An 18,218-nucleotide genomic window follows, 5' to 3' on the forward strand; every position below is an offset into this window, starting at 1 on the left:
AGTACATACAGCTGTCCATGGTCTCTCCCTCTTCCTTCTCTCCCCCATGTCTCTCCTTTCTCTCCCAGTTGAGGCAGATGGTCGCCAACCCCGAGTCTGGTTCTGTTCGAGGTTCGTTCCTTGTAGAAGTTTTTCCTCTACACTCTCACCATGTGCTGCTCATGGTGGAACTGTTGGGTGTTTCTCGATAATGTTAGGTTTTGACCCGACTCTGTAAAGTGCCTTCAGATAGTGTCAGTTATGATTATGCACTATATAAAAGAATTTTACATTTGAATTGAATTAAAATGACAGCTGGTATGACACTGCTTGTCAATTTGACTGTTAAAAGTTGGGGTCAAAATGACTTTATTGTTCACTGGTGCTGATGAGAGAGAAGAGAGATAACAGATTTCTTAGTGTTGGAGTTCAGTGAATTCATGTACTTCGCCAACCTCGGAGTCAGAACTCAGTTGCATCAGTCGGCACAATTCATTTTTTCACATTCGACATTCAACAACTTTTACTTGGATATGCAGTGAGATGCTCACACCGTGGGTCTGGCTGTAGTAAAGCAGAGCAGCACTGCAACATAGGCAGGCTGAGGTATACACAGTACAGGAAAAAAAAAAAAGATCTAATTATAATCAGCTTTATTTTAGCCGATACCTATCTATTTAAATATGCCCGGACTGCCGTGATACCAATCCTTAGGATCCACTCTGGACATTTCTAATATAGAATATAAATCTGGATCCAGCACATTACTCAATACTCCAAGCAACATTACCCATCAAATGAAATGGAATGATGAATGGTCATCTTTTCATCTGGAAGCACACATGTGCATGTGTCAGAAATGGTCAGAGACATTCAATATTTCTTATGCACATTGTGCCCCATATAGACTGTGCCTATTGTTTTTTATCAAACTCTTTATTACTATGTTTTGGGTCTTGTCATTGTAATGAACTGTTTGGTAGGTAAACCATGCAGAGAAATTAGTCTATTTTCTTCTAAAAACTGTTTCTGTCTGCTCCAGTACTCTTATTAGAGGCCTGTATTTATGCATTGATATTTGGATATTAAAGCTGTGTCTTTGAAAAAGACTAAAAAAAATCACTACTCCTAATATTTTGATGAATATTGGAACTCACAATCAAAAGGGCTTTTTCTTCTATCCCTCAGCTAAAACGACAGACTTACACGTGAGGCTTACCTTGTGTGGGAGGCAATGTCATGCAATGTAATTTTTTCTAAGGATCCTTCATCTTCTATTTTTTTTATTTTTTGAGAGAAACACCTGCACACACACTTTATCTTACGCTGGCGATAACGGTTTCACCAGTGTCAGAAGGCAACGCTGGCGTACTGTTCTTTCTGGAGGGCAACATCACTGCAAATAGCATGTCATTCATTTCTGCTGTGTAACACCATGAATGGCACTCATCAGGAGACTAATCACAAGATGACAACATCTGTCTTTGCTGCCGTGGTTCTGTCAGTCAGCCCCGACACTGGCAATTTATCAAAACATGGGCCGTCAGATCTTTTTGCCTCAAAAAGTATTTGACACGACTCAAATTGTGAAACTCTGAAAAAATATTAATCAACAGAAAATACAATTAAAGCCAGCTCTGTGGTGATAAAACAAACAAACAAACAAAAAAACATATTTGTTTTAAACTTGAAAATCAAATGGAGGCTGTCGTGGTGGATGGTGGATGATGGGTGGTGGGCATACTAGGCTCAGGGCTTTGATAATAGAGGGTTCATATCGTGAGGCCGTTGTGTGGTTAGGTTTTGGCAAAAAGAGCAACATCGTGGTTTTGGTTAAATGTTCATAAACACATCCAATGTCCTGCTTCAAGTCGCTGTGGAGTTTTGCAAAATTGGACCAAGATGACATTTTGTGGTTACATTCAGTATGAAGATTTTGAAGTATGTCTGATAATTCGATTGACATGGTGTCACAGAGCTATACTTAAAGCAGCTCAATAGCAGATCAATATTTATACAAAAAATGTGACAAAATGAAAACAATGTGACAGTGTGAAAGGGGTCGCTCATAGTGATGAACCTAGAGAGAATTAGCAGCTCAGTCTGCAGCTCCCCTCTGCTGTATAGAGCCATATAGTGAGTTTCACAACCACAGCTTTACTGCTCTAGGTCACTCTCACGGATGTCAAAGTGTGGTTTTCGGGCCGCAGCAGCCAGCTGTTTTCCAACAGAAAAGCTCTAAAACACCGCTACCACTACCTGCTCAGCAACAAACAGCAGACACACGCAGCTAGAGAGCAGCTGGTGAACGTGGGGGAACATTTAACAGATAGAGACAGTTATTTCCCTCAGGAGTTGGTAGAGACCAAAAACAGAGCTAAAAGAAAGGAAATGTTTGACTTAACAATGAAAGCCACATTCACCCATTCACACATCTCTTACATATAGCCATTCTCTGTCATACACACACTCAAACACCGATGATACGTGGGGGCCAATATGGGATTCGGTATCCGATTAATGGCCCACTCTTCCTCCTAAGCCACAGCTGCCCCCACTGCTAGGCTAGACGTGTAAATAACTCTTTCCTAAGAAACAATTAAATATTAATTTATTTCAATAATTCAGTTTTCCATGTTTTATATGTGTGTGTCCTTATTTCCTCTAACATTATTTCAGTTGTTTGTACAGTTACACTGTGTCCTCCTTAGATGCTTTCTGCTGACTGCTGCACATTGTGTTTGTTTGAACCTGTTACATTAAATTTGTATGTGCAAATGAATAAATAATAGCATATCAAGTAGTTCACATACACATAAGCAGTATACTGTATATATATATATATATATATATATATAGATCCATATATATATTACCATCCTCGTCATCCATTTTAGTTTAGCTTGTTAGCACGTTCATAAACACTGATGGGATTCGCCATAAACTACAGTATTAGACAAGTTAAAATTTTGATCTGAGAAAAAGTTAAGGGACCACATTAGTAGAATTTATTTTAAGGGGGGACATGAATGTGTGCACTAAATTTCATTGCAATCCATCCAAGATATATTAATTGGGGGACTGACAGAAAGATCAAAATTGCCATCCCCAGAGCAACACCTACACCAGTGTGGCTTTAAAAAGACATATAATCCTGGTGGAATTCTGTAAATTAATTTGCTGTTGTAAATTTCTTATTATACAACAGTTAATTACGACCAAGTAATTTGATTGAATGAGAGGCATTCCATACAGAGCACAGCACCGGGACTTTTAACTACATGTATCACTCTGCCGTAATAGAACTCTCTGTTCTATTACTGTTACAGTTAATTAGCGCTTCATAAACTCATTATCTATCTTAGATTGTAACAAACTTTGCTAAAAATCATGATATTTCCAGAAATAAAAATTTGAATGAAATCATGTATGGTCATCAGAAGAGGATAAAGGGAAGGAAAGAAGCCTTGATGCTTTGGTGCGCTCATATCAGCTGACCTCGACAAATTTGAGAAGAACAAAAATGAAGCCACCACTGAAAGGCAGACAACGTGGGCTTCAAACTGCTTTCAGACTTGGCTAAGCATTAAGAATATAAACATCAATGGTCATTGAAGAAGCGAGCTGAATACAGTGTTGAGGGAGTTTTATGGATCCACCTGGGCAACTAAAGCGGATTTCTACAACAGCACAGCTACCTTGGACGTCAGGCTGGTTTAAACTGCTAAATCAATGAGCCTCCGGTTAGACATTCATTGAATTTAATGCAAGGCCCGGAATTCATATCAGTTAATAATGTTTTCAAAGGTAGTTGTAAAAGAGATTAGAAGAGCAGGGACAGACAAAACAACAAACCACCTCCTGATTTTGCTTGAAGACAAGCCCATCCTAATATATTCTGCAACACTAAATCCAGACAGTCCAAGACGTTTGGCACAATATTCAGTTGGACTTTGGACACACGGGCAAAGAAGGGAATCGAGATCTAAACCCCTAAAAAAATGTGACGAGAATGGAACCAAGTATTTCACCATGACATTCAATGAAGAAACAAAAAACCATAAAGACATTCTGGAGAGAGACAGAGAAAATTGGAGGGTCACTATGTTTTAGGATTGAGGAAATCCCCTCTGCCCGGTAGCATCTCTCGAAAAAATACCTGAGCAAAATTCCACCAGGTGCAAAAGCCCTCCATCTGCAGCCCAGGAGGGTAACAGTGGTGACAGACAGCTTCTGGTGTTCCGCCGTTCCTCTGAGAGTAAACCAGCTGTCACAAATGCTGCCCAGGGTGTGCAAAGAGGCAGGGACACACACATCTTTACACCAACCACAGTGTGAGAGCCACCACCATACAGAAACTGTCTGATGTGGGGCTCGAGGTGAGCGAGATCATGGCAGTGAGTGAGCATAGGTGAGATGCTTTATATAAACATACAGAGACTACAATGTGAATTGTGATTCATAATGAGTTGTGGAACATAGAAAATGTAAATAAAAAACATGTTTGTCTTGTAGGTACTGTCTGATCCAGTTGTTAACCCATTGTTTCACTGGTTGCACAATAAATGGAAACATACATAAAAAAAAGTAGCTGTCCCGACGTAACGTGTAGACAAAGTAGCAAGCTAGTGTGCAGGTCAGGGAAATGCTTATGTGTTGCTCAGCAACAGTCCAGGACCAGTCCAGTGTTGGACTTTGTGTTGGCATAGCAAAATAAACGATGAAATAAACACACAATTCATAACCTTCTACCTACGACCCAATCTCAGCTGTGCCGATATTCAGTACATCACTCCCTTTTGTGTGATATTTCTTAAATAAACGAACATAGTGTCTAGAGTATGGGGTTAAAAGAAGAGAGTGTATTGCTTTAACATGATATTATTAAACTCAGTAAACTGAAGGTGCATGGTTGTTACAATGCAACAGTATTTGTTGTTCCTGTTGTGACACTATGTATAAGAAGGATTCACTGTAACTTACAGCCAATACCAATAACAGCTCAGTCAGAACACTGCTAAAGGACAACACATATTACAGCCACCGTCCAGTCATAATTTGAAAAGGAAAGGCACAAAGTGACATCTAAGAGAGTGTACATTCACAACCTGTCCACTTTAATGAGTCTTAATGGGCTGAATGGATCCATATTGCATTGTCCCCTGAACAAACTGTTTTCCCCACCTATATATCCTCTAATCCTTTTAGTGGCCAGCATCCAGGGATTCAGTGGACACTGCTGAATAATTTATGTAGACCCCACTGAGTTGAAATGGGGACTGCAGTGTACAAAATAAAGGTGAGGCTTAAATTGACACAGTACATATATTAAGTAAACGACCTCAGAGGCAGCACATTTATGGGCTACTACTCTCTGCACAACTCTTACTTATGTCAGCATTTCTATTGGAGGATTGACTGGCATTGGGGCTTCAGCGTCTCCCTTCAGTCAATGATGAGATCATATTCACCAGTGAGAATAGGTTGAAATTAGCCAGTGCAACTTTAATATTGTTCTCATATTTACATATTTTGTCCGAGCCAATTTTCTCATGTCACTTTTCATAGTAAAAGGTGAGGCATGTTTCTGCATCATCAGCTACTACACAGTACATTTGCTCATGTCCCTGACACCTGTGCCAGTGTGGAAATTTTAAATGATATTGCCACAAAAAAAAAAAAAAAAAAAAAAGAACTATCAAATGGCAAAGGCAGACCACATTGCTGTTTTGAAATTTTTCTAGAAATGCGGTTTAACTCTGGGAGAAGGCTGCTCACTTCACTGCTGTACTAACAGACACAAACACTATCCTCTGAGGGAAAAGTCCATTATCGCTGGTGACAAACATGAAAAGCAAACGGTGAGGGGCCAGTCAGGAAAATGCCACTCTGCAGGAAAAACATTTAAGACTCTGACTCCCAGTGAGAATTTCTTTGCTGCCCAAACATCTCCCCCTTTTCATTAGTGCAACTCAGAGCAGTGTCAAGTAAGATAACCCATTATCTTTCCTGCTGACAATAACACACACACACACACACACACACACACAAATGCAGCATATCAGGCGCTTTGGCGATGGATGCCTGTATATAACTTTGCTGTAGTGTGATTCTATTGCTTTATTTGCCACTACGCTTTCTGACGACTACCGGGGCAGTTTTAAACCACATGGCATATTTACTGTGATTTTCTATGATTTTCTATGATTTTCTATGTTGACAGTGTCTATAATATAATCATTCATTGTGTTTGTTTCTCTTCTTTTATTGTCAGATCCTCTGTCCTCAAGTTTGCCTTCTCCTTTTATTTGTGATTTTGTGAATAGAGGGTGCGGACAAAAGGATCTCAGCATTAAAGATACATTTTTTAATGTGACTTTTATCAGCCTCTATTGTAAACCCAGTAATTGCAACGTCGACGGCTCTCTAGTACAGTTTGCAGTTGCTTGTATCGGACAGAAATATAACAATAGAGGTAATATTAGCTTTTAAGTGTCAAATTCTGTGTATATAAAAACCATGAAATTGGGTGCAGACCCAGGAGGGGTGTTACAGACAGTGTGAATGGCACCATCTGGCTGGTGGTGGTTGAAGTTATTTTTGAATGTAATTACAATGCACTTCAAAGAAATGGTTTGTGAGGAGATCATGATATTGGGAGTAAATATTGAAGAACCAGTAAATGAAGAGATGGCTGAGGTGGCAGAGGGCATCTGTGCTGTGAGAACCAGATTCTGCAGGCTCCAGATAATGTGGAGGGAGGAAGGACCAGCTGTGCTGTAAGCATTCATGTCATGTTGGAGGCTGAACATCTGATCCTATAGAGAAGCAAGTGCATGACTCACACCGCTGAACGTTCAGCAGGAAGCGCAGTGCCGACACAATTAGAACACAGAACACACATGCAAGCGCACACATGCAGGCGTGCAGAGCTTCTTGGCTCTCCTTCAGGCTGCGAGGTGCCAACACAACAGAACAAACCGAACCAGCTGTGGCCTCCAGCCAAATCACGGTTGATTGGAGTTGGGTCCTGTCAGGCCACAGGTTGTACAGCTTCAACCCCTCAAATCCACCGAGTTGAGAAGAAAACAAGGCCTTAGTCAATAGATTAAAGCCTGGCATTATTCAACATGCATCATCTGGTGCCGACGTGAGCACAAAAGCCACAGATTCACATCCTGCTGGAGGTAAACGGCTATTCTGCGCGTAGGCGAATATTCATGTGAAGCAAATGTTGGAGGTGTGTGTTGTGTGGGATTGTCAACATAAGGCAACATGTGTAGGAGGGGTGGTTCAGTTACCTTTACACTGAGGTAATGCTGTTGCAGCTTTGCCTGACACATTTATTTTATGAATTACCTTTGACAGTGGAGCGAAATGGTGAAAACTTTCTGAAATGTCCACAATACAGAGCTCAAGAAAGGATTTTAGACAGATGGCATGAAATCTGTTAGGAATCTCCATACAAATCATATCATTTAAAATGGTCTAACTGAACCTTACCCACAACAACTCATTCAATTGTTAATGTAGTCTATGTGTGGTTCCAAACAGTGAGTAAAGATTGTTCTTATATACCAAGAGGTCCTGTTTACTGTAATTAACTGCACATGGAAATCTCCGGTCTATAAATGTATTCAATTTTTGTCTTAATCGTTTATATACTTTATGTGAGGGGAATAAAATATTTTAAATTTTATTTTTTAGTTTACATTTATTTGTCATAAAGTTTTTGACATGTCCACTCTGGTGGACAGCATGCCGTTAACTTTAAATGTTAATAGATATGCAATAACAGTGTAATAAATAAAATAGTGTATTTTGTGAAAACTGTGAACATTAAATTTCAATTTGTGACAATTAAAAAAAAAATAAATAAATAAATATATATATATATATATATATATTATACAATTATTCAACTATCTGATAATCCATTAATCATTTAAGTCTATTTTTTGGCAGGTTGCAGCCTCTCAGGTTAGATGATTTGATACTTTCTTTGTTGTATCTGATAGTAAACTGAATATCTTTGAGTTTTGGATGCTGCAAGAAAAAAGCCATTTTTAACATGTTACATTTGCCTGGGGGAACTTCAGGAAATACAAAATGATGATCAATTGCCAGTAAAACAATAGACTTGATTAGAACAAAATACTGTCTTGTGTCATACACCCTGCAAATTATATAATTCTAATAGATATGGACTTTACTGAGGTAATTTTTCTATTGATAAAATTTAAACACATTTGTTTTATTACAACGTGAACATGTCCTCTTTAGTTGACACATTATTGATTGTAATTTTCTGCTTGTACAAAATCAATATTCCAGAGATCTAACAATAATACTGTTCCCTAGAAGTTACTTGTTATCACCATATTGATTTTTTTTACCTGTAAGAATCTTCTAAAGAGGAAATGGACAAATATTCCTGATGTGCTGAGCATACCTGATGTTTCGTCAGCCATCTTGGATGTTGGGGTTTGTAGCTGCACTAACATGTGGTTGCAACTAGGTGGAAGCCTATGGGGTTTTCAAGGACTGTTCACTGTTGTGACTGATATGCAACTTCACCATCCAAATCCAGGCATATACGAGACATTGGCTTTTGAACAGCTGTCCGCTGTAGTGACCTCTATACGGGAAAGGGTTTTAAATAAAATAAAACTTACCTCTTGGTGAATGATGCTTCCATATGATGTTGGCCTCAGGTCGACCGACCGCCAGGCACATTAGATCAACGTTGCTGCCCTCGTTCACTGTGATGTCCTTTGATATGTTAGTGATCCTGGCGGGCACTGAGGGGGGAGAAAGAAAATTATGATTGATCTTTTTAGCTTAATTAATGACACGTGAGCAAAGGGCTCACTATTCCACGTGATTGGAGCAGTGATGAGGTTAAAAATAACCCCCGGGTTGGGGACTCAATTAGCATGAAATTAGCTGACAAATTTGACAATTCTCTGGCTCGCTGTGGTGTTATACATGATTGATTTTCTTCTTCATCTTAGACTTTGCCAAACTGCTCATTAGACGAGCATCAGGCTGATATGCAGTAAGACAGGATTTCTTCCTCCTGACCGGACCAGCTTGATCTGTGTGTCTATGTGTGTGCGTGTGTGTGTGTGTGTGTATGTTTGTTTGTGTATGTGTGTGTGTCTGGGTTCTTGATTAAGTGTATCCTGTGGGTCTGAAGCTTCAAATCAAGGGTCAGAAGTTATTCTCTTTCACTGTAACTTAACTCACTCAATGTGACTTGACCTTTAAGATCAATAGTACAACAGACCAGACCAGCTTTACTTTACCCTTTTTTAATGTGGTTTAAGTTTTACTATTTATAATCAAAGTTCAGCTTTATATGCAATGAAAAAATAAAAAATAAATGAAAAATGATATTGAAAGTTGGGTCTGAGGAATATTAAGTGTGTTACATAAGACCCAACCAGCAATAAGAGCTATAGCTGAATTTAAATTAAGGCAACTAGAGTACAACACTGGCTACATACGTTATCTTTGTCTTTTTTTGTTGCATGAGGTAAGAAGTTGCATAAGCACAGAATCAATGAAGACTACTCTGGCAGGGGCTCAACAGAAAGAAGAAAAAAAAAACGTGTTGCTGAATGTTACCATTCTAATGTTGTTTAGTGTGTGTTATTACAGCCTGACAACGACAGTGGCAAGGGGCCAGTTCAGTGCATAAAGACCAACATTTCAGGAGAGTGTGTAAGTTTATTTCCACCTTTCCATAAAAAAAGAATAAACACATAAGATATTATTGAGTCATCAATAGGACTTGATTGATTTCTTAGTAAATGTCAGAGCAGTTGTCATGGTTTCCTGCAAGACTCCTGTCGACTCCCTGTCAGCTGGTCACATAACTCTGTGATCAGTAATCTCTGTAATATTTTAACATACATACATGATGGCAAAACACACAAAGAACATATTTTTTGTATATGAGTAATATATCTAATAACATTTAAAATGATTTAAAAAGGTACAGTGGAAATGATTCACATTTTCAATATGAATCAATGTAATGAATAATGTGGTCATAATGTGTGGTAATGTGCCAGGGGATCAGAGCTGGAGTGATATGCTACTCTGCACCCCATTGACCTTTGGATTCAATTAGCGTGCACCGCTAAAGCCTGGTCAATTCATTTAGGACACTTTGCAGCCTGCTTCTCTAAATACCACCCAAAAAAACTCACTGTTGACATGGAACCTAGTTTATAACACGTGTAATCACTTACTGACGTTATTCCACTAAAGCCATACTTTTAGATTATAGATTTACTCACCATTTTATTTGCAGCATCATATCTATATTCCTAATTCTTGGTCAAATTAAATGAAGTATGTCGTCCCCCCTTTAAGTAATTACTTGTAACTTTTGCTTCATTTCTCCTCAGACATTTACACATTATGGATGCGCCCATTCACAAAACTGGATTATAAACAGAACTGATGACAAAATGAATTGTATTATGAGAAGGACAATTACACGCAGCATTTATTCCATATAATTACCAAGATGAGTGCTGCGTTGAGCCAGTGAATATTATAGCTCTTTAATGCCAGATGACCATATTGCCTTCATCCCAACAAATAAATCTGTTCAACAGGCACAGCAACATGGTTTTTGAAATAACAAATGCATACTCATGCTGTAATGTATAGTGCACATACAAAGAGAACACTCTGTAAGCAAGTAAGCAGACCAATGTGTGAACTGGTATTTCATTATCTAGGTTTTTTACACTGACGACAGAAAATTACTTTTTTTTCCCCCTTTTTTTAAGTTGTTTTTTCTCAGAGTGGGTAAAGTTAAAGTAGAGATTACATATCTTAAAACACACCTGACACGCCTACTTGGGTAGAAATCTGTCGCCAAGAGAGGGCTTATATTTCAGTATTCAGAGACACAAAGGATCAGTTTCTTCTCCATTTTTGTTTTGTGACGTATTTCAATTGCTGTTTTTAAATTGGCTGTGCAAATTCAACCTAGTAGAACCTAGTTGAACTTTGACCGTGGCGCTCGTGCTAGCTCGCTGGACTGGATGGAACAAACCGCCGTGGCGCAGTGCAAGCCGTTAGAAATAATGGGCTTCAGAATGCAGCTGTGCCGTTGCTGCATTCTGTCTGAAAGCAGTATAATGCTACAAAGCCGACGTTAGCATTAGCAGCCATTTACTTACCAGTGTGGAAGAAACATTCATTCCTTTACTCGCCAAAAGAGCTGTCTCCAGAGGTGGAAAATAACCCTTTCATTTTGATTTTGTGTCTATCACTTTTTTTTCTTCAGCTAGCCCTGGCCCAGTCGGACTGTCTCATCACTTTCCAATACAAAGTCACTGTAGCCTCCAGTCTTCTCTGAAGAAGTAGCACTACTCAGAGGATGTATCATAACCTCTTGTTTTTTTTAAACACAACGATGGCTGAAGCTCTTGGCAAGTCTGGTAAGTAAACAACTGTTGATGCTAAAGTTGAATGAAGCAATAGCAAAACTTACAGATAGCTCCTTTAAGCAGGCGAGATATAGAATCGCTTTGGCCACCACCTGATGTCAACTTTGAGAAGACGATGAGAAGTGAAACTTGCACCATGCTGAAGTGCAGCCTGGGACAATTATACGCAACATTTATCACTGATCTCTCTGCAGCGCCCGTTTTAATCTCTGCCCAGAGCGAGCATTACTGATGGGTGGGGTCAACGTGCTCTGTTGCACCTGTAACCACACCCAACAAGGTTTTCAGGGGGTGTTAGGTTTCTCTTGAAGGAGCAGAATTCCACAACAGTCAGTTCATCACACAGCAAGCACTGATTTCAATGTTTAGGCTTTGTTGATGGCCTTTAGCAGCATCTTTCCCATTTATGGAAAGTTTCCAAGAAGTTGATACAAAGTGTTTGGGAAAGTGCAGCGTTCAAGGTGGCCGAGTGGTGATGGCAAAGTTGACAAAAGTTCAACAGCTTAGCAAATTGCTCATGATGGCACACAGTTTTTTGTTGTTTTTCTATAGAGAGAGACTGATGTTACACAGCCATCTGGCTGCCTCCTCTGCCCCAATCATTTTCTCTCTGCTGTGTGGAAACAAAATACAGCCAAACCCAAGTCACCGGTGCATTCACAAAGCTTCTTGATTTGTGTATGAAACCTAAACCTTGGTCTTATGTTGTAAGACATATTTTCTGACCTGTTTTTGTCATATTATCAAATGCAGATGGACCAGTATTAATGCTGATAAAACAGCTGTTCAGAGGATAGAAAAAAAACCTGGGTGAGCACCTACAGAAAACTGGAAAATGAGGCGATCCCTGGATACAAACATAGCATGCTGAGAGAAGTGTCCAAAAAGGAAATATGGTCCATGTCTGTATTAAATGTATCATTTTCTCTTTATTTCTTCTCTTTTATCTTTTCATATGATAAATGTGTAAAATATGGCTTTTCAACTCGTTCCTGAAAACTGCATCACAAAGACCAAAGAGATCATAATCTGCTTTCCTTAATTATTAGGCGATATTTCATAATGTTGTTCTTTGAACAAATTGTGTTCCGTGAGCAAGAACATCATTTGTTTTGTTTTGGACAGATTTTGTTGAGTCTTAGTACGTACAAAAAATAAAAATTGTTGCTAACAGTTGTTGTGTAGGCCTGAGCACATTACAAAAGTAATGTTATATTTTGTCCATATGTTGTATTTTGTCCATATGCTGTTGTATATTTGCCATTGTTGGCTTGCAGCTCGAGGATGGCAGAACAGCTCCTTTTTTTGGAGCTGACAGTAGAGAGGTGGCGATATATCAGGACACAGACATTGCAGTGGAAGTTTCCCATGTGCTCCCCATAGAATGGCAATGCTTAGGTAAAAATAAGCCAAGTGGTCCTGTTGCCAAAAAATTGCTTCTTGTTGGTGGTCATGTGTTTACAGTGTAATAAGGGTAACACTGTCTTAACATACAAAAGGTCACAAAATGTGATTTTCAAATTGCTTTGAATACTGAAACAGGACTAATGCTGCGTGTTAGGTGCCATACAGAGCCAGTTTCTAACATCCATGAACCAGGTCCTGTAGGAGAGCGTGAGTAAACCAGGCCAATAGATACACTGCCAAACCTACATGGTGGCAAAATACAGTGTAGAGGCTGCTGCGCAGTCGTCTTCTGGCTACAGCAATTAGACTAATGCCACATAACTAATGTGGTAATGATTCATTGAGGATAAAATGCAGTATGTGGTGCCTTTAAGAGGCTCTAAATATGGAGGCGTGAAACCGAGCGGTTTGAGGACACAGCGGGTGCCACTTGCTCAGGCACACCGACCTCCGGCAGAGATGAATGAACAAGCATCTGTCTGCAGACGCAGGTGATGGGTCCTCCAGCTTGATAATGCCAGTGGCCAGGTGATTAAAAACACAGCTCCCCTGCCGACGGGGCTGCTGGTGGATGTGACTGGGGGCCCGGGGACACGTCAGTCTTCATGTTGGCACAGCCAAGGTGTTACAGCCGGTAATTAATTAGAAAATGGAATCAAGAGGCTTTCCAAAGAGGAAATGGATGCTCTCTATGGGCTTTGATTTAACATCAGGGCTGACATGATTGTATTTCTTTGTAATATTTTTTTTTTTTTTTTTTCTAATGCCAATTGTCATTGTGTTGGTAAATGTGCTTCATTCACAGAAAGAAGAGCAGATACAGGGCACAAGTGCAACAATGTGTCGTTATCTGCAGGGCACAAAAACACAATGGCATAGGATGCATTGTTACAATACCGTACATTGTTGTTTGTCAGAATATGAATTATACATTTATGGCTATTCTCCAGTCAGACAATACATTCAAGAAATGTGTGGTGAATCCTTTAGTTCCAACTTTTCCCTCATGAGAATGAGAAAAGATTTTAAGAAACTGGATGTGAAGGTTCATGGCCAAGTTTGAAAAGTCCTGCTTTCAAAATTAGTAAGTGATGTACACATGTAGCCAACTTGGAATATTAATTATATGGCCCCTTTTAATAGGGTATGCCTTATATTATTATACACATTAACATGCAGCTTTACACATACAAGCTGATCATGTTGTAATTTAAAATGCATTAAATGCCATTATGTGTTATTTATGTACATAATAAATCATTCAGAGATGATGGATGTTATTTTGTATTACATTCTCCTGATTACAGGTGGAGATTCATTTGTTGTGTTGTTGTGTTTTTAGACATGTGAGTGATGAAAACCTCCTGTTTCCCACATAGACTGTACATAAAGATGGATGTAGCCTCTGTGACATCACCCATAGGTGTCTGAGGACCCCGTACAGTTGTCACGAAGGAGGAATTTAGCTATAGAGACCAAAAGCGCTTTTTGTACAAGGCCGTAAACATGTTTATTTCTGCTGTAAAATTGGACATTTTAACATCGGAGACCACGGGGATTGACTTGCTTTTGGGGCCAGCCTCAAGTGGTCATTCCAGGAACTGCAGTTTTGGCACTTTTCTGTTTTCAGCCCTGGAGGTTGCTACTTGGTTTTCCCATAAACGACATGCTGGTGCACACGGTGTGTTCGCAAAGTAACACATTCCCATGCACTCTTTAGTTCTACAGATCCAGCTGAAAAGACACAAGACACTCTGCTTTAGTATTATGTTGCACAGCATCATTGTGGTTAGTGTTTTTATTAAATGCTGAAAAGGTCACATTAAAAATAAATAAATAAATAAATCAGTGAAACCAAAAATGTGATTTATGTTAGATATGAATGGAGAGAATAAGAATAAAGAAGCCGTGTTCAAGACTGTTTTAGGGTGAGTCTGAACCTTTGACATCAAAGCATCTGCTCCTGTGCCAACATTCACCAAATCTATAATAGATGCTAACTCTTCTTTCATAACAAATTATAATGCAACTGAAACATCAAAGGAATCACTGTCAGTGAGTTTTCCAATCTGCCATCTCATCTCGGAACAATAGACACCCGTGACAGATATCTCGGTTACATTCAGTGTTCTTGTCAGTGGTTATTGTTAATTCAGAGGCACACCCTACTCCAGGAGAAGGAAACAAGAAAGAGCTCTGAAGCTTCCAGCCTGGGAAGTGTGATAAAACACTTGGGGGGCTGCTCATGCTTTGCTGAGGTAGAAATAAACTAGGTTAGATTTTCCCACTGGCTGGTAGAAGGCACAAGCGGTGACACATGCCTTCAAATTGCCAAGCTTTCTCGGTTCAAAGGCAGCTTTTCATATGGGACCCATTGCATCTTATGTTCCAGGATCCAGTCCAAAGTAATGACACTGGCACTGAAGTGAAACCAAATGGCAGCGTACGATGCACTGCGTAAATATATTACCTTGTGATCAGCAAGAGAAAAGCACCACAAACATGCTGGCTGAGATAGCTTGCTCTTTAATTCCTTGTAAGTCCAGACTCAGCCATGTGTTCACTTTATTGATGAGCTGACAGTGATTGGTTGTAGTGCTGGCCTGCTGTAGCCTACCGTCTTCAATATTTTTTGGCTTATGCATTTTCAACCTGCAAGTATATTTTCTGTAGATCTATCTTTATTTTTTACTTAGCTGATAATATATCAAACATAAAACAGCCACATATTTTATTTTTCAGACCCCGAGTATAAGAGCTGACAACATCTCAGCAGGAGAATCCTTCAGCTTATTCCTCCTTTCTGTATCTCCCTCCACACAGTGCACTCATGCTAACCCAGCTCACACGCTTCAGTATCTGAAAGCATTTGAGAATGTTTCTGTAGCCAGGCATTGTGTGTGCCAGCTGAATTAGTATGCGGAAAGCAGCCGAAAGAAGAGGAAATTGAACATGGAAATCTATCATTTAGTGGAGGGCAAAAATTATGACCGTCAAAATCCCATTTCAATTGAATGAAAAAAAAATATACAACTATTAAATTATTAGCATTTTACTAATTTAAAACTTAATGGTAGGAGCTCCACAGTGTCAGTGGCTCTAACCTAACAAATCTGTCCAGTCTCAGGCCTACACGGTTAAGGTATATTGCATTCATTGTGACTGTGTTAATGTCTGTATATTTAGTGTATCTTAAAGTGTGATTAAGGGTACAACCAATTCAGTGACCAATCCAGGAGCACAAGGGATCACATTTGAATTTAACATAAAGAATAAACAAGTTTTGCCTCCTATTTCTTCCTTTTACTTTTGTTGTTGCTAATTCTGTCTTACTCTCAGAAATTATTTCCCACAATGGGGACAGAGTTTAAAGTGCAAAACACAATAAGCAATACTTGTAAAATAATAAAAAATAAGTCCTTTGCCAAAGCCCTTCTGACCTTTGGGGAGTCCCACTAATCTTGGGCAATATTCAAAATGTAGTATCTTGATACAGATCAGCCCAAATATTGAGATCTACAGGATGATATTATTCCGGTGAAGAAAGAGCGCTGGAGCCCAGGACTGTTTTACGCTGAAGATGTTTACTGAAGCTTAATCAAAGAGAAAGGAGGAATCATCAATACAGACTTTGTGCATGATGTCACTTCGATTCTGAAGAAGGAACCCCTGCGGACAGTCTTTTTGCACTTTTTGCCATATTCGGTCAAACGTCTAAAAGAAGAGGGACAAGAGGGATGTGTGAACATTCTATTGGCCCATTAACCATAAACAAGGAGGCATGATTTACACACACCCAGGTGCTGATCTCAGAACACCAAGCTACTTGTTACTGACCATCCAAGGTCTTCTGTTATCAATCATGGCACAAGCAATATCAGCAGAAAAGCACAGCTGCGTCTGGAGGAGCCGCCTGAGTGTCTCCTCCTGTAAGATTTAATGCAGTAGCTGTGGCACTGTGACCTAGGGCCTCATACTGACTCGTCACCCTGAGTAAGTCACTCACGGTGGACTTACAGAAAATTCCCTCACAATTATATATCTTTAATGTTTCAAGTATAAGTGATGCTGCCACTAAACAGCAGTTAAAAGTTTTATTCATCACATGCCAAGTTACATTGTACAGTAAGCAAAGCAATCAAATGAGGGTCGGATTTGGCAATAGGGCAGACAAAACTGCAAAAGAAAAAAAAAAAAATCAATACTATAAAAAATATAGCAGTATTTGATATTATCAAATATCAGCACAAGCCTAAGTGGTCTCATATTTGTGGGATGAATGAATTATCAATAATTTAATGAAATTATCAAATGCAGACCGGGGCTATACGACAAGCTAATGTGTTATTTCCTCCCAAGCTTTTAGTGCCATATTCATGTGGAGTAAAACTGTTCTGTTTGGACATCAGTTCGCTTTTGGTGGTAGATTTTCACTACATTAGCTGTTGTCTGTATTCTTTAGCACAAGATTACCTGAACACTATGAGCCAGAGATCACACTGCTTCAGAAGAGAGGGGAGGGAGATTCCATTAGTCATACCGGACCACACCTATTGATTAAGTTACTGACAGTAATATGCCACACCACGGTGCAACAGCACCACGTGCCACTGACTGCACTGGTGCTATGCAACATTTATATACAAAAACAGAGCCCAGCTCTCAACAAAATGTTTTTAATGCCAGAATTACTGTTCAGGGCCGCCATCGTTCCATGAGTATTTTGCTGTTTTTTTGTTTTTTTTTTTTGAATCTGTCAAGCAAAAAAACCTTTGAGACTTGTGGGGCTATAAAAAACCAAAAATGGACCATTCTCTAGCATCCAAGGTCATAAACCAAGTAAATAAATAAACAACCTCCTTCCCAACCTTCATTTCACATGAATATCAAAGGGAACAAAGGTCAAAGGTCAAGTCAAAAGAAGTGAAAGTTCCAAAAAACAGATGTATCAAAATACATTTAGCAGCAGAAAAAGAACAGGCAACAAACAGACAATAGACAAACAGAAGGATTTTAGACGACAGAATAGTGAGTTTAGTGAAAACGGCAGTCAACATTTTACAGCTGTAGTCAAAGACAGAGGCCAAAAGGAATAAGCTGTAGGCGGCGTTTGCTAGTATGCTAATGTTATTTTGCTCTATGGTTTCATGCTAATCATCCCCAGGTAAGGAAAGTGACTGAAATTAATTATATTGTTGGTGTATGTATTGTCCAGTTTGAATCTTACACAAATACAGGCGGCTGGTTTAGAGAGAGTGGTACATTACATATTAACCTGTTTAGATATTTGTGTCTTTACTCAGTTAGATAGATGGAAATGTGGTGGTGTTGTAATGGACTGAATTACATGACAAGTTG

At 39.2% G+C, this 18,218-nt stretch overlaps 1 protein-coding gene across 1 annotated transcript in view; it reads right to left on the reverse strand.

The window, feature by feature from the left end:
* LOC111657950 (opioid-binding protein/cell adhesion molecule homolog) overlaps positions 1–17,568 on the reverse strand; it is a 56,147-nt gene extending 38,579 nt beyond the window's left edge. Inside the window, exons 1-2 of the mRNA XM_023410300.2 lie at positions 17,553–17,568; positions 8,655–8,780 (exon numbers count right to left, since the gene is read on the reverse strand). Of these exons, the coding sequence (XP_023266068.1) occupies positions 8,655–8,780; positions 17,553–17,568 (142 nt within the window). The remainder of the gene's footprint in view (positions 1–8,654; positions 8,781–17,552) is intronic.
* Between the last annotated feature and the right edge of the window lie 650 nt (positions 17,569–18,218).

Source organism: Seriola lalandi, unplaced genomic scaffold, assembly GCF_002814215.2.
Source record: "Seriola lalandi dorsalis isolate HSWRI2012SDOR001 ecotype SW California unplaced genomic scaffold, Sedor1 jcf7180002054422, whole genome shotgun sequence".
Lineage (NCBI taxonomy): Eukaryota > Metazoa > Chordata > Actinopteri > Carangiformes > Carangidae > Seriola > Seriola lalandi.